Genomic DNA, 18,929 nt, shown 5'->3' with positions numbered 1-18,929 from the left:
TGCATGCCTGTTATGGGTTTTTTCGATATGTCAAGAAACCTTCCGTGAATAAGTATGTAAAGATAAGTTTAGTATATAGTTGGATATCTAGATGTTAAGTATATTGACTGTATTACTTTTTATAAGACTTAATGAAAGCTTGAGAAGTCTTTGAAGCCCAGCAAACTCTAATTGTGAAAGTCTAGGTCAGTGTTTCTCAATGGGGACATTATTGCCCCCATGTGGGCGTTTTTCCATGTTGAGGGAGCGATTAGTAACAATTTATATTTTGGGTATATTTTGGGAGCAAAAAACAATTTTCTGGGCGATATAGTAAAACATTATATTAAGAATAATTAGATATTTTATTCATTATATCATACAATAATTAAACAAATAACATTATACTAGTCACTAATCTATTCAATGCAGTACGAATTTGGCGTTAGTCTTGGTCATCGGCATCAGAATTTTGAAGTGAAGGGGGTGATAATAAGTAATGGTTTTATTGAAGGGGGCGACGATTCGTTAGAGGTTGAGAAAAACTGGTCTAGGTCTTGTATGTACCAAGTGGAATTAAATTTTCAGCCTGGTAATTGAAACAGTCCAATATATAGTGTATGATCCCCGCTTGTGGAAATATGCCAAAAGATGGGATCTGTGATTTTAAAAGATATGTCATGTGCTATTTGTATAATTCGCGGGTTTTAAGTTCATATGTCAGGTTATGATGTGTATAAAAATTGGTTTTATATGTTTTTAGTTGACTGAGGAGGGACGAAACAAAGCCCAAAACATGTGTATAAACACGAATCATCAAAAACTGAAATAAACGAATGTTGTGCCAAGTGTTGATTATTACGCTAAATTGTGGTTTAAAAAATAAAAATGAGTATACATTATTATTAAAGTTTATTTCTATTGAAATGTATTTTAACTTAATAAAACAGCCATTTCTTTATACTGTCCATATATCTCAACTGGTGTACCAGCATTTTTTATGTTATGAGTGTTTGGAACAGAGATGTTTATTATATAAGCAATCTTACTGCATTTGTCAATGAGAGTGACATCAGGTCTATAGTGATGCATTGTTTATCTGTGATTGTGGCTCTGGTAAAATATTTTGTGTGTCATTTTCTAATACTGCCTGTGGAATATATTTGTAGTATGGTACCTGGGTGTTTAATAATATGTTTGTGTGCAAGTTCTTGGAGTATTATATTGACTTGATTATGCCTATGTAAATAGTCTGTGTCAAGAGCTTGCAACCAAAAGTTATATGTTGTATTGTTTCTGGCTGAACGTGCCATTTTCTGCAAGAGTCATTTGTGAGTGATGTATCCTTCAAGATACATCACTCACAAATAGATCTATCTTCTGTAGATTTTAGTGTTAATTAATGACCTGATCTTGAATAGCAACCATAAACCCATCAGTCTCTCCAAACAGGCAGCCCCTAGTCAGCCAGTAGTTTGACACAGTTTCATCAACATAGTCATGAGCTAGGTCTTAGGCATGCCTACTATAAAGAGCCTTTTGGGCCCATGACTGCTTAGTGGTGTATGTTATTTGTGTTGAGCTATGTCCAGACACAGAATGTACTGTACAGTACAAGTAAATTTAAAGGTGTGTGGTCACTGTCTAACACATTTATAGCTTTATGTAATCTTGATGTTTCTTTGTTGTGGAAAAACTCTCACAGTGTCAGAATTTCTTTGTAGTGAAGGTTAACTATATTAGTGAGGCCACGGCCACTTTCTTTTCAAGGAATAGTTAGTCTTTCTATGGATGATTTTGGATGACATTGTTTATGCTTAGTTCTTGTTTTCCTTTGGTGTTGCTTAAGATCTGTGCACATCCATTGTATAATTCCAATAGAATAAGTGAATACAGGGACAATATATGTATTACTAGCTTTAATTTTTGAGTTCATTCTGCTTTGACACATTTAATGTAACAAATGTTGCATGTCTCCAGAACTGCCTTGGAAATGGCCATGTAATGGGGTAATGACATTTAAGATCAGAAGACACTTTCTATTAGCACAATGTTTTTAAGAAAGAAAATGAAGCACTTCTGCATTTATTCTAAATAATAATGATTATTTAGAATAAAATAATCTAATTCATCTATGGAGCCATCCCATGCAAGTAATATGTCATCTACATATCGTAAGTACATGATTGGATAGTGGAGAGCCAAAGGGGCATTGGAAATATGATACTCTATATTCCTCATGATGAGCTCTGCCAAAATGGGTGATGGGGAACCCATTGGTACTCCCTGGGTTTGTTTATATATTTTGCCATTAAATTGAAACTAATTGTTTTGTGATGAGAAAGAGAGCCTCTCACAAATGTAACACATGTGATAATGGGTATCCAGAGTTAAGTAGCAGCGCATTAAAAAAAAACCAACAATAATTTTGCATTCTCTTCCCGCACCTCCTACATGATTCAAAGCACATACGTGTCGGCCTCTTTATGTGCGTCTTTTTACGTGTGTTATGTATTTTAAATTATGTCCCGCGCTTTAATATTTAAAATTTAAATTTTAACATAAACTTGCACTTGTGGATCTATTCCGATCGGTTTCTATGCTGTCTATGTTAAGGCGCATGCGTGCCAAAAATTTTATACGTATTTACAAAGTGTTTTAATTTAAATTCTAAAAATTTAATTGTTCTTAATAGACATCTAATTGGCTCTCATGTTATGCATGTTAAGGTGCACGTGCGCCAATTTTTCGCGTTCACAAAATAATTAATAGCCACTCCAATCGATGTTTATTTGTTTTAAAACGCATGCGCACCAATTTTAAATGTTTAATTCTAAAAATTTAAATTTAAAATCTTTTTTGTATGTTCAAAAACGGCTAGTATCGTTAATGTTTTAAATTTAAATGTATGGTTCGAATTCTTTATTCGAATTTAATTTTACCTGAAGACGACGTGCTTATTTACGTCGAAAGCGCTCGTAAATTAAAATAATTTCAAGTATATTTAATGCCTCATAGACTGACGTTCTTGGAAGAAGAAGTTTTGAGCGCATTTATAAGCATGACGGCTTCAAAAACACAGAAGACAAAAACAAATTATATAATCTGATCTTTAAAACAAACAAAATCAAATCATATTGTTACAACCATATTAGAAATGGCATCCTCAATCATAAATGCAGGGACAAACTCTTTTAGCATGTTTCATATCGACTTGTGAGCCATCATATTGTTCCTCTTTAGTTCTTCTAGTTTATACACGGTCCTTTGAGATAACCAGAGGAAAAATATAGGGTGACAAATCTGAAAATTGTGGGCCACAATCTTTAAAAAATGAGACAGTTAGGAAGAATTCTCGCAATAACTGCAGAATCTGGATATATCTGACAAAATTTGTCTATAACATGCGCACAAGAGTAATTTGTAAAATAAAAGTCAATGACAAAAAATACACTATTCCTGGGGATAAACATTTCACTTCTTCAGTGAACAAAGTTATACTGCAACCAATTTTATGATTTTCACACAAAAGTCAGAGTCACTATAGTGTCATCTTGTGATGAGACACACAATAAAAATAACTTGACAGCTGGATGGCTGAGTGGTCAAGTTAGCAGCCTACTGCTCTAGAGGACACGGGTTCGAATCCAGATGGGTCAATAAATCCTCAGGAATTCTCTGGGAGGTGGTCCACCCAAATATGTTGAGTCCATCCCTCACCACCTGGCTGCCTACCATTGTGGGCCTAGCCAAACCCATAATGGGCTTGCTAAGACACTCTTAGTGCCCACAGGGCAGGAAAAAAAAGATTACAGAAACTAATGTTTTGATGCCCACAACCTTTTGATCACCCCCATACAAGGTTTATGCTGTCATTAGTTTTTGCTAAAATGCTACAAGAATTTAGATTTAGCAGCTACTTTCTTGGCATATTTCATTAAAAAACTAACATTTTCCAAGTGATTTATTGTCCCATCACTAGTTAAAACATCTTAAAAACTGACATTTTAAAAATGTTTTAACTAGTGATGGGATGATACCAAAATTTCTCCCGATTCAGATTTTTTAAATACTCTCTTAAGTTTATTTTAGTTTAGAAAAATTAACAAGTTACATTAAGAGCAAAGTGCATTCATTAATTAATAATCATCAAGCTATGGATGGAAACTGATTGGGAAATTCAGAATTGATCTTTCAAAAGAAACCTGAATACAGTAGAGCATCGATTATCCAACCCCCAATTAACCGTCACCTCAGTTAACCGACCGTCCCAGTCGGCAAATTTCAAATGTCCGCTAGTGATGTGGCACTACAATATTTGGCTGTCTTGGCTACTTTAATATTATTTTTACGTGTTTTAGCTGGCAACACTCATTCGACCATGAAAGGGAGCCAGTATTTAAACGAGGCTTAATTTTATAATTTTTAACGATACAATAGCGACGATTATTATTTTAAAAACATTTTTGTTAGGCTTAACATCGATGAAAATTCAATGCAAAGTAGTTAATAGCGATATACTAATTACATGGGATATAATAATATACTACACTAATAATGGATTTTTTCATACTTTTCGGTTATCCGACTTTTCAATTATCCAACCAACCCTAGTCCCCAATTGAGTCGGATAATCGAGGTTCTACTGTATTCTCCATTTACATATAGATACACCTGCTTTTATTGTGTAATAAGCTTCTCACAATCAGCATGCCTTGTAAATGCTGTAATTCCATCGTATTTAACACTAAACAAGGTTTGGCAAATGATGCAATGAGCCAAATGAAGATCATCATCATCACAAGATAACCAAGTTTTAAATTCATTCACTCAAGCCAGGTTTTCCTAAATGTACAACTGCATGTACTTATTCAAGGAACAGAAAAATCAAATGAATGCCTAGACTGACTCCTCTTGAAAAATCAATTTTTAAAACTCAAAATGGCAGTAAATTTAGCACAAATGATTATTTTTACTTAGAATTGCACAAACTGCATTTGAAAATTTAACATATTACAGCATCATTTGTAAATCAAAAACTTTAATAGTTATAATGGAAAAGTTTGTAGAATTTCGTCGGATGATAATTTATTTTAATCACAAAAGACACAGTCTGTCCAAAAATTATTTTTTGAAACCACCATTTATTCTGATTATGTGTTCCAGAACACCATCGACAACCCGACCTTTCTTTGTAGGCTACTAGGTCATCAGGCTAAAACATTCTTTTAAAAAACACACAAAAATATCCAATTAAAACATTAAAAGTAAAGAATTGGAACTGGCGGCCTTACAGACGTCTTTTGGACAGACTGTGTCTTTTGTGATTAAAATAAATTATCATCCAACAAAATTCTACAAACAAAACTTTTTTAGAAGTAATTCATCACCAGAGGGATAAGGCCAAAATTTACATTTAACAGCGCATTTATCAAGTGAATATAATGGATTGAAATTTCCTAACTGGAAAGGATGCAAGTTCAAGACGTCTGTAAGGCCGCCAGTTCCAATTCTTTACTTTTAAACGTTTTAATTGGATATTTTTATGTGTTTTTTAAAAGAATGTTTTAGCCTGATGACCTAGTAGCCTACAAAGAAAGGTCGGGTTGTCGATGGTGTTCTGGAACATACAATCAAAATAAATGATGGTTTCAAAAAATAATTTTTGGACAGACTGTGTCTTTTGTGATTAAAATTGTTTTATCATTACAAAATACTTCTGTATAGGCTGAAACTAATTCAGCTTGAACAACACCTTATATACTTTTTCAGCAACACTTTTAATTTCTATAAAAGAATGTTTTCAATTCCTTTTCACAGGTCTGTGTCAGATTTAACAAAAAGATTTGAACTGTCTTCTTAAACAGTGGGAATCTTCTTAAACCTGACTCAAATCTGTAAAAAGGGTTGAAGATGTGTGTTTAAACAAATTAAAACGTTGCCAAAAATAGTATTTAAAGTGTTGTTCAAGCATTTTATAATTATAAGTAAATAGTTAATACAGTAAGACCCCACTTAATGCTGATTTGATATAATGTGGTCTGCTCGAAGCCTAAAAAAAGCTCAAAATTTATGCTGATTCAAATTATTGTGGCATTTCATTGATTCATATATAATATGATTATGAACCAAACACGAACCAATCAGAAAAAGATGTACTTTCTTTAAATCTATGTTTGTTTGGTGCAATTTTCGAAAAAAATATATCATGGATGCCATAGGCAATATCGGCTTCACTTGGTAAGAACTAATACCCTATTCACACTGTATATTTTAAGCCAGCTTAAGGAATGAAATATGAACGGAACTGACTTAACGTTAAACCGGTTTAACTACCAACAACTGGCTCAGCTTAAATCTCTTTCTCAAAGAAGCTTAAGTCGCTTCAAGCTTTCCACGTGGTCCGCCACAAGTTCAAAAATAATGGCGGAAGCAGATGGAAAAACATTCGAGGGTGAGAAAAAACGTTCANAGTGTGAACAAGTAGTTAAACTTGTTTTCGGCAATGCGGCTTAACTTAATTCTGCTTAAATCTTAATCCCGCTTAAAATATACAGTGTGAATAGGGTATAACTGATGTATGATGAATGAACAGTGTGGAAGAAGTTATGGCTGAAGATATCCAAAAATTCTCAACGAGAAGAGCCTATCACTGATACAGCAGGACTAAGATGTAGACAAGCAGGATACTGAGGAGTTATAGCATGAGAGCTTTACCAATGAGACCTTCAAGAACTGGCAGAACAAGGAATTCATGTAGAACTGGAAAATAGATTCTGAAAACAAAGAACCCAAAAAATTTCTCTACAGATTTCCTTAGTAAAAGTTTGGTAACAATAACCGAAATCGTTGATCAAATTGTAGTGAACGATCAAGATTTTGAAAGGAATGCTAAAGCAAAGCGAGTGTTTTGGATGCAATCTTCTGCTACTGACATTTGCTTAAGGAAAGAAAAAAAGACAAATGAAACTTCACAACTTTATTGCAAAAAAACAAGAATTTCAGAAAAGTCAGGTTCTTCACCACAAAAAATGAACTTTACATTTCTGTGTGCATATGTTTATGTGTTATTTAACATATATTAGTGTGCAAATCAGTATAAAAATAACTTAAAAGTAAAATTTATTTATTTTTGGTCGCGTGTTCCTCTATCCCATTTACTCTGTTAAAATGACTTTGTTTAATGCATCCCCCACATTAAATAGGGTTTTACTGTATTAGAAACAATTTTATATAATATTTTTTCAATTCAAATATAATTTTGTTTATATTTTAAACTGTTTTGCCAGCATTTAAATATTTTTGATGACCACCAGCCTAAATTTGAAATTGCCAGTCAAGCCAACCCAATACAGACACATCTCTTCTAAAATGGGACAGTACTGACCAAGTGCAATCTCTCATCGCTCAGACTACACAAAAGAAAAGTCCACCTTGACAGACATCAACTTGTGTATGAAATATCAAGTATTCTCTGCTTTGTAGACACAAAAGTTTCTAATAAATAAATACTTAATTGTTAATATTGTAATTTTAAAAACACAATTTTTGATAGAGCGGGACTTGTTTAAAAGATTTGTTGCCGTCAGATGTAAGGTTATGTCACTGGTTAAAATTAATAAAATGATAGTTGTAAATGACCTTCTCTCAGATTACCCTCATATATCAACAGTTATTGAATTTATTCTTTCACACTCCAATTGGAAATAGTCTTAATCAGCAACTTCTCCATAAATGGCCCCTAAGATGGGAATTTGATTTTTATTCAGCATTTGTTGCCCTGTGTGAATCAAAACCAAGAAGAATTGTTCAATAATGTATGATACTTGTGGGTTGTAACAATAGATTTATGGTTATATTGTTAATGCAGTACACTGTAATAATGTACAATATCTATGAGAATAAAGAAATGTTTAAACAATAACATATTGTGCATTGCTCTAGGCAGCCTCATGGATGAGAAACGTTAGCTACAGTTTCTAAAATTTTGCTACAACTTTTTTAAGTAAAATTAGCTAAAATGCTACAGAAATTTTTCCCCCAGCTTAGACCTCATCCATACATAAGTTACATATATATTTCTATCTAGAATCTGCTTGAATTAAATACCACTTTATGTATATAATATTAAATATAGATTATATGTTAGAGAACTTTTATAATTACCTGGTCCCACCAACAGCACGCAATTTAATATGTAGAGCATTTATTCCCACTTGTTTACATTTTTCAGCAACATCCTGGGCAGCAAGCATAGCAGCATATGGAGATGCTTCATCTCTGTCTGCTTTTACTTTCATACCACCAGTTACTCTAGCAATTGTTTCTCTGAAAAGAAGTCAATTAAATTTATTCTAAATCAATTCATATTTTGAAAATATTTAAATAATATTTAATTACTAAATAAAGTAATTATTTATTTATGGTCACAATGCCAGGCTGCAATTTTTAATCATATTTTTTTATTAATTTAATTTAAAATATATGCTCCCCACCTCAAATTAGTAATAGCTTGCCCTTTTCTGTAAATCATACTTTTCCTATAACAATAGAGTTTTGCTAGTGATCTATTAACTACTTTCAGGGAAAATTTTGAATTATTAGAAGTTTGTATATAGTTAATCAAAGCCTTTCGCCCGAGGTTTCCATATGTGGTCTTAGATTTCATCTAACTCTATTCTAGAGATTAAGGAAAGACATATGGACAGATGACAGTGAGAATTTATACGTCTACAATTTTTTCAAATTGCATTCTAATTAATTAAATATAATTGTAAATAATGGTGGTTGTTTGGCTTTAAATTAATTAAAATATTTTAAAAAATTACTTAAAATGATGGAGTAGGATTAATTTTCCAATCTTATGTACTTGCAGAAAAATACACGAAAATTTGAATTTTCTTTCCTTTCCAACTTACGGAGGATAAGGAACTTCCAAATTCTAAAACATTACGTTAATAATGAAATAAAATTAAAGTTAAAAAGGTAAAAGACAAACCAACATTGCAGAGAGAAATACTTTAATTACTTTGGTACATCATATAATTATCCATCATGGATTGGATCTGTTGAATAATTGTCAGAATTTGAACTGTGTAAGAAATAATCCTAATGAAGAGGCCGAATTTACTGGAAAAATGCATTTAGGGGATGTACCAAAGTAATTAAAGTGTTTCTCTCAGCAAAGTTGGTTTGTCTTTTACCTTTTTAACTTTAATTTTATTTCATTATTAATGCAATGTTTTAGAATTTGGAAGTTGCTTATTCTCCGTAAGTTGAATAGGAAAGAAAATTTGAATTTTCGTATATTTTTCTACAATACAATTACGTAAGATTGGTTAATTAAAATAGTCAAACAGTAATTGTTACATCACACTTTAAATTCAGTAAAACACACTCTTAATGATACTGAAAGAATATAAATGTGCATATCTATTGCAGCATTTAACAGCACTGTTAAGCACTGCAATAGACATTCATGTATTTCATGACATTTTCAGCTTTTAAATTTATGTTCCTTTTTAAAAAACACTTTAGTTTATAACAAAGTATATTAACAAAAAATTATCATCTATTGAAATTTAAAAGCTTTGAATAATTATTTGAATATGCTTCTATTGTTGTAGTTTATCTCGCTACAACAAACAAATCAGATAATCATTCAAAAGAACACTCTTTTAATTTAAAAAAAATTAAGCATGTAAAAAGTCTGAATTAATATAGGGCAATGATAATCATTTAAAGCTATTTTGGACTTTGATATTTTTTATTATGATGTGTAGTAACACAAAAAGCAAATTTCATATATGAAAATAACATTTTAAAAGATATTTTTTATTAGACCTTTGTTTACATTAATAAAAAAAAATTTTAATCACAGACTGTTCACCCAGAGTTAACCAAACCAGCAAGTCATACAATGATTTATGGCAGTTGATGACTGGGTTTTCATTCATCAAGGGCCTAACAAATGTGACAACTGTGAAAGGATAAACAAGCTCAATAATTATTGAGCTTGTTTATCCTTTTACAGTTGAAACATGAAGCCCCTACACAATGCCTCACTATATAGTCAATTACTAGAAGGAGTGCTGTGCAATAATTTTTTCCATCAACATGAACGAGGCAAACTGTTATTCTTATATGTCACTGAGAAAGGATTTATCTTATGATGCTTCCCATGAAGATAGTTAAGCACATGTGTTGTCTCAAATTTGCCCGTAGATTTTAGAATATAGCCAAACCTTGGGTTACAAACAAAATTTTGAATGCCATATTTGCTCCAGTTGTCATACAATAACTCGGTTTCCAAACAAGCTACTTGATAAGAGCCATCCACAGACAGTCAACTCCTTATACTTCCTGTGTTAAAGAAAGTTGACGATCTGATCAATCAACAACAGGACTACTGATTCAAAGATTAGTGGCACCGAGATTGCCTCATGTCATGTAATGAATCATTGATGACATTGCTATTTAAATTACATTTCAATGTGCATGCAGTAAATTATTATTTCCATTTTTTTGGTATGTGCCACAGTTGAATTAAAATCCAACTGATTAATAAAAACCACATTAATTGATGTTCGTGTGATATAAATGGCATTCAAGAATTCATGTTTAAATATGCTTAAGTTAAATTAAATGACAAAAATTTATTATTATTATATTATATATTATAATACAGTGGGTGATCGGTTAACGAACAGATCGAATAACGAACACCCCACAGAACAAACACAAGAGGAAGTGATGTAAAATAATGAATACTGATTGGTCTTCCCTTGTCTTTGGGCAACAATTCGAAACTTTTCGGAGTGTGGGAGACGTCGACATCGACGCTCAAGCCGGTATATACCGATCAGATAGTATTCCTCCAAACTTTGAAACTCTCCCTTGTAATTCCAGCCTTTTATTTTTCTGACAGAAACAATTTTTTTATAGTATTCAAGAGACTGTTAGGTGGTCACTCATTATGTTTTGTGTCGGTTTTTATTTTCGAAAGGTGAGAGTATAATAGCAAATGTAGAGAGTGGGAAGAAGATGCATAATGTTGCTGGGCAGTATGGCATGAACAGGTCTACAGTAGGCAGCAGTTCAATCTTATTTAAGAAAAATACTGTATAATCAAGAAGACTCAAGCAGCTAAAGGAGTAACAAAAATCACATCTGAGAAATAAAGAACATCGAAGAGTTCATAATGGAACCTGAAACGGATCTGACGACAGAAGAACGCCAAGAACTCTTGAATGAAGAACACCAAGAAACTCGGCGAGATATGTTTTCTTCTGAAAAAGAGGATTAATGCCGATATCTGTTATTAAAGATCCTTTGAAGAAGTGGGAGGATGTCAGAACAACGGTCTTAGAATGGCATCCAAACCAGGTTGAGGCTTGGGGATTTCTACAATTGCAATGCTATTAATTACTTACAAAAAATCCTGAAGAAGAGAGAAAAGCAATCGATATTAGACAGATTTTTTAACCCTTTCAAACGGAAAAAACATGACTAATAAAAATGCAAGACTGTGTATGTATGTATTTTTATTATTGCATATAAATAAATGTAGTAAGAAAGTATTTATATATATTTTTTTATTTTTGGGGGTCTCCAGAACGAATTAATTAAATTCCCATTAAAACTTATGGTAAATCAATAATCGGTTAACGAACAATTCGGATAGTGAACAAAGTCTTGGAACGGATTATGTTCGTTAACCAATCACCCACTGTATTAATATTTATTAATATTAGATAGCCAGTTAATTAAGCTAAAACTAATAATTAAAACTGGTCTTTACACACAAACTAAAACAAAAATTAAAATAAAAGGAATTAAAAATTAAATAAAAATTGAAATTATATCAACTGAAATACAATATTTCAAGAAGTGTGGATAAAGTCTTGATAGATTTAGTCTTGAATATTTCACCCAGGCAGTTAGAACTCAGTCTCTTTGGTGGTGTGCACATACTGCAATGACAGATTCTGCTTCATTTTTTACTCCCACCCCCTTCTGTATACAATTTGTCATCTTCACTGTTTCCCCTTCCCCATTTGCACAATCATATGTACAATAAATGTCAATTAACAACAGAAAATCCCAAAATAAATGAATTATTTTGTATGCACGAACACTCGGATGACCTCCCCTCTGCGTTAGCATTTATCAACACCATTCTGACATCCCTCTTCTTGATGTCATCACAATAAATACATGTTGTCTTTATAACACTTCTTTGTAGTGTTATACTGCATTCGCACACAATTCACGACTCAGTTTAATCTCAATTTACACACAATCTAGATTGCAACTATCACCAGCCGAACGCCAAGCTGTTCGCACAGGCAGTTAGTTTGAGAAGAACCTGGCTATTGCACGTGATGACAAAACTGACAAAATTACATGATAAGTCACAAACAAACAAAAAATAAAAATAAAAAAATAAATACTTTTCTTGCCATATATCTAATAATAGCCAGATCTCATCATCTCTCCAAATATTTTTTATTTCTCTGCTGATAGCCCGACATGTGTTCCATAGCCATCTTGTTTCTTATGACTGGAGCTAGTTTCAGAAACTCTCATGTAAATTGCAATTGAACCTATAGTCTATTTATCGTAACTTGGCACCTACTGTAAACAAACTAAGACACACCTCCCTTTGTTTAATGGTTTAAACCCATGTCCATCAATTAGAAACCACGTTGCATCTCATTCGTCTGCAGAAAATAGTTCTTCATTATTTATAAAATCATTAATGAAATACTAGTGACTTAGCAATTATTATAAACGTAATTATTTCATATTTGTTAAATTGTTATTTTAATGAATATTTGCACACTCTGAATCACTAAAAATAAACTTTTTCCAGTCATGCACATTATAATGTCTTGGTTTTGTTTTCCATTCATTACAATAACTATCATTATTTCAAAATGTATCAAAAATATAGAAAAAGAACAATGAATGTGGGAACTTGATGAGATTTCGAAAACTGTTGTAGAAAAACTGATTATCCAGTCGAACACAAGTAATGACGAAAGCAATATAAATGATTACTTTAAGCAACTATCTTCTGATACAGATGATTAATAAAGTAAGTTTACACTAAAATTATTTTGAAAAAACTGATTATTCAGTCGAACACAAGTAGTGACGAAAGCGATATAAATGATTACTTTGAGCAACTATCTTCTGATACAGATGATTAATAAAGTAAGTTTACACTAAAATTATTTTGAAAAATTTTTAATTATATAAATATTATAAAGATTAATTCATACATTACAGTAACGTTTTCCTTTAGATGTTTGCGTATGATTTTTAAGGATTGCCAGAGAATTTTTTTTGTTTTGTTTTATATCTATTTAATAAAATAGTTGTGTAAATAAAAATTCTGAAGTATGTTCACCTACATAATTATACATATGTTTTGTGTAAATCTTAATAATATATATTTAATAATAATTTTTGACAAACTATATTTAAACAACGGATATAATTTAAGTGGCTATGTAAGCATGTTAAAGTAGGCTATAATAATTTTTCTAAGGTATTATCTCGATAATTTTTAAATTGTTGTGACCACTCTAACCTACTTTAAGATGTGTAGAGAAAAGGGCTTAACTGGTCAACATGTGTCTAGCCACTTCCGATTGTGATTTGACCAATGAAAATCTCCGGCAGATTAATACAACAAAATCTTTGTTTACAGTAGGTGCCAAGTTATGATAAATAGACTATAGTTTCAGTTGAGATTGAAACAGTCAAAAGAGGCCGCACCATAGCACAGTCGCTGATCTTATCACAATCTAGATTGAAATGCTCAAAGCAAATGAGGTATAAGTTTTGGTTGGCAGTGATGGAACATTTCACTTTTAATATACATATAGAATAAATATAGGTGTAGATAAAGTAATATTATATTGCCAGGCATTTTATGTATGAAATACAGCTAAAAAGATAAAAAAGAAAAAACGTTTTGTTTTTAGGGCTAAGGATGGATTAATCCACTTTACATTGTTTCTTATGGGAAAATTTGTTTAGGTTTAAGAACAAATTGGTTTCCAAACAACTTTTTAGGAAGGAATTAAGTTCATAAACAGAAGTTTGACTATTGAAATTTTCAATTTGTTTTATGCATTTTGTCAAATTTTGTGCATTTAATGAACTGATAATGCAATTTTTTATTGTCCTAGTTTACCTATCAATCAGATGTCATTGTCATTGCTTTCAAACTTTAGTCTTTAAGACTGTCACTATTTTGTTTTTATAGGTTAATCTTTACTAAATAACAAAGTTTAAGTGTTTTAGGTAAGTGTTATTAAACTTTTCTTTAACTGTATATAAGTAAACATTCATAAAAATAACAAATGAAATACAGCAGTATCTCGGTACTTGAACACACATTCTGGATGAAATTTGCTCAGTACTTGAAAGAACAAATTTTCAATTAACAACATATTTTTATTTTGTCATACATGAAAATTTTATGATAAAAATAAACAAAATGAAGATATTGCTGATCAAGAACAACAAAAATCAGATGACGACAATACTTTGTAAGAAGAAAATCACCTTGTTTAACTAAAATGAATATTAATGCCTAATACAGTACTTTTAATTGATTGTTAGTTAATTGTTGATTGCTTTAATAAACACATTTCTCTTAGTGGCAAAAAAAGAATAGTATACTTTTGTTAATTTTTTGAATGTTAACACTGTTTTGCACTAGTCTTTTGTTTCGTATAGCATAGATTTGCATAACACAGCACTTCTTCGAAATGTAAATACTGTGTTATATAAGGGATACCTGAACTTGAATTAAAGCACAATATTCAAGCTGAGTTTTAGTCATAATTAATAGTAAAAATTATCTCCTGGAATTTGACAGTTTGACACTTAACAGTTTGACAAAATTGCTATTCATATTTGTTCAGCATTCTTCCAGCTCTTTTAAAACAAAATGGCTAGAAACACACACACAAAATACTGCATGTGAATGAAAAAAGAAAACAAATATTTTCTGAAATTGTCAAAACTGAATAATAAATTAAGTAAAATAAGTTTTTACATGCTGAAAACTTTTCCACTGAAGTGTTGACAATAGAAGAATCCTATCATAATGTCATTTAATCTAGTTCAATCTTGATTTAAAAAGTGGCAGATATTCTACACTTGCAAGTGAAGGAAGTGAAAGATGTATAATCTAATGCACATATGCAAGATTATTTATTAGAGTTTATTAGTTTTCAACATATTTCACTTCTGCATTAGATAAGATGATCTTATTGATCATATTAACTAATTCATTTATCAGCATATTGTTTGGACTATATTACCACTTCAAAATTATTTATGAATTTCTTAATGCTAATTATATTATTGTTTAACTAAACGATTTCCTAAAACCCATCATCATAATATAAGCAAAATGCAAATATTTTTGTCAGTAAGTTGTTAGACTGTATATTATTTATAAAAAGTGATGAGTATGATTCTGAGACTAATGAATGACCCTTGGGTAAACAGAAGGTCTTTGAACATACTATATGACCAAAAAGATCATAGTCCTAAATGTGACCCATTACTCCCATGACCACAAAGGTGGTCCGAGGTCTGACCTTACAATGTCTGAACAAAATTTTGAATGCTATATTTGGCCTGGTTGCCAAACAAGCTACTTGACAAGAGCCGACCAGAGATTAGAGGGAGAGAGACAGTTAATTCCCTGTACTTCCAGTGTTAAAGAAAGTTGACAACCCAACCAATCAACAATGGGAGACTATCGATTCAGAAGTTAGTGGTACTGAGATCATCTTGTGTCATCAGACATCATGACAAACCACTGATGGCACTGTTAGTCAAATCAGATTTCAATGTGCATGTGGGTAAGACACTACTTCCTTTTTTCAGTACTTGTCACAACTAAATTTAAATAAAAGTTAATTAATAAGAATTGCATTAATTGACATTTGCATAACATAAATGACATCCATGAATCAATGTTTAAAGGTGCTTAACACAAATTAAATAACAAAACTTTATTAATAAATATTACATAATAAATATTAATATTATAACAATACGACTGCCACATGAAGCACATGTGACTTGCAGTGCTCACAACTTAACAGGCCATGTTGCACATGTGTCTCACATGTAGTATTTTACTCCAAGCCGAGTCACACACAATTGCATAATGTTAGAATAGAAATGCTTTGTGAAACAAAAGTAGGCAGCCTAGTGAATATATTGTTTGTGTTAGCCCAGCTCTAACTGAAATTTTTAGAGCCTAATAATGAAAATAAATAAAAATAAATATTTTGCATTATTGACATATTCATATTTGTTTTATTGTTGTATCCATTGTATTTATATCTTGTTCAGTAAATAAGCAAAATACATGTGAGAAGACAGTGAGAGAACATAAGTAAAAAAATTAAAAAATAACAATTACACTTCTAAACATTTATAATGTGCATGTATGAACTCTAGTGAAACAAGGTATGCAATAGAATTTATCACACTGAATGCACTTATAACAAGATACAGTGGTCTTTGAGGTTGCATATTTCCCACCACCTTGCCCAGAGATGTTTTTATAGCAAGCATGCAACTGTGTCTACTTGTGGTATTTACTTCTACAATGAAATGTTTTTCTGCTAAAGTGCACTTCACTTTTGGAATCATTTGAAGCAAGTCCTTGGTAATATCTTCTCTACATTGAGTAATACAGTGGGTGATCAGTTAATGAACATAACCCACTCCAAGACTTTGTTCGCTATCTGAATTGTTCGTTAACTGATTATCGATTTACCATAGGTTTTTATGGGAATTTGATTAATTCATTCTGGAAACTCCAAGAAATAAAAAAAATATATACTTTCTTACTATGTTTATTTATATGTAATAGTAAAAATACACATATACACAGTCTTGCATTTTTATAAGTCACGCTTTTTCCGTTTGTGGGGGTTAAAGAATCTGTCTAATGTCTATTGCTTTTCTCTCTTCAGCATTTTTCAGAAGTAATTAATAGCATTGTAATTGTAGAGATCCCAAAGTCTATTAACCTCATGCCATTCTAAGACAGTTATTCTGACATCTTCCCACTTCTTGGAAAGATCTTTAATAGCAGATATCAACATTAATCTTCTTTTTCAAAAGAAAACATATGTCGCCAAGTTTCTTGGTGTTCTTCATTCAAAAGTTCTTGGCATTCTTCTGTCGTCAGATTTGTTTCAGATTCCACTATGAGCTCTTCAATGTTCTTTATTTCTCAGATGTTATTTTTGTTACTCCTTAAGCAGCTTGAGTCTTCTTGATAATACAGTATCTTTCTTAGATAAGATTTAATTATGGCCTACTATAGACCTATTCAAGCCATACTGCCATCAACACACATCAGATATCTGCCCACTCTCTACCTTTGCTATAATACTCTCACCTTTTGAAAATAAAAACTAACGTAAAACTTAATGAGTGCCCACCCAACAGTCTTGCAAATACTAGAAAAAAAATTTTTTCTGTCAGAAAAATAAAAGGCTGGAATTACAAGGAAGAGTTTCAACGTTCAAACAAATACTATCCAATCAGTATATACTGGGTTGAGCATCAATGTCAACATCTCCCACACTCCAAATGTTTCAAATTGTTGTCCGAAGACAAGGGAAAACCAATCAGTATTCATTATTTTACGTCACTTCTTCTTGTGTTTGTTCTGTGAGGTGTTTGTTGTCTGAACACAAAAATCTTTTGCGAAAGTGTTTGTTATCTGATTTGTTCATTAACTGATCATCCACTGTATTGATATTTTTATCAGTAACCTTTTTGTACAATATGAATGTATTTATGATTGTTGACCCCAACAGAATTTCAATAGCCAATTTATGGTACTATTTGATAGAATGCCTGAGACAAGAAGCATAAGCTTTTATTTGATTAAATAAATCAATAAAGCTTTTACTTTGTTATAGTCTCTGACAACTGTTGGCTTTTGTTTTTCAGTTTCATTTTTCAATGTTATTTATATGTTTTGTTGTTAGCATCGAAACTTTGCATTTATCACACCACTTTAGTATTACTACTCAAGCTGCTTACTTAGCAACAACTTCCCCTTTTTTCTTTTGGACTTCCCTTCCGATTTTTTCTCAATGTGTCCACAAGATGTTTTTGTCTGTCCAACAATTTATGGATAAGTTCAATGCTGATGTAATAATTATCAACAAGTATAGTACACCCATTATCCAATAAATTTTTCAAAGTCAAACAATGAATGTTAGCACACTGTCAGAGTAATTACTTTTTTCTTCCCACAATATATTTTGAAATCATAATTATAAGAAAGTTATTTCTTATTCTTACTCATTGAAGAAAGTTTTCTTCAATACAAAGTTTGAAAAGTTTCACTCCAAACTTGTGTCTTATGTTTTATATATTGTAGAATGACCTAAAAATAAAACAAAAAATACTAGGGTGTAATCTACAGACATTACATAAAGGCAATCTTGAAATTTTTGACTTATATAATCTACAAAGAGTTAGGTGTATTGAGTTCACGGGTTGGATGTCACGCCAACTTATGTCAATCAAAACTTCCAAGAACGTCAGTCTATGAGGCGTTAAATATACTTGAAATTATTTTTAATTTACGAGCGCTTTCGACGTAAATAAGCACGTCGTCTTCAGGTAAAATTAAATTCGAATAAAGAATTCGAACCATACATTTAAATTTAAAACATTAACGATACTAGCCGTTTTTGAACATACAAAAAAGAGATTTTAAATTTAAATATTTAGAATTAAACATTTAAAATTGGTGCGCATGCGTTTTAAAACAAATAAACATCGATTGGAGTGGCTATTAATTATTATGTGAACGCGAAAAATTGGCGCACGTGCACCTTAACATGCATAACATGAGAGCCAATTAGATGTCTATTAAG

At 31.5% G+C, this 18,929-nt stretch overlaps 1 protein-coding gene across 1 annotated transcript in view; it reads right to left on the bottom strand.

The window, feature by feature from the left end:
* The window catches only part of LOC111619806 (40S ribosomal protein S14), a 49,624-nt gene that overhangs the window by 18,224 nt on the left and 12,471 nt on the right, over positions 1–18,929 (bottom strand). Inside the window, exon 3 of the mRNA XM_023361626.1 lies at positions 8,146–8,307. Within this exon, the coding sequence (XP_023217394.1) occupies positions 8,146–8,307 (162 nt within the window). The remainder of the gene's footprint in view (positions 1–8,145; positions 8,308–18,929) is intronic.

Source organism: Centruroides sculpturatus, unplaced genomic scaffold, assembly GCF_000671375.1.
Source record: "Centruroides sculpturatus isolate CEXI.00-Female unplaced genomic scaffold, Cexi_2.0 scaffold178, whole genome shotgun sequence".
Classification (NCBI taxonomy): Eukaryota; Metazoa; Arthropoda; class Arachnida; order Scorpiones; family Buthidae; genus Centruroides; species Centruroides sculpturatus.
This window is presented reverse-complemented; position numbering and strand designations above follow the sequence as displayed.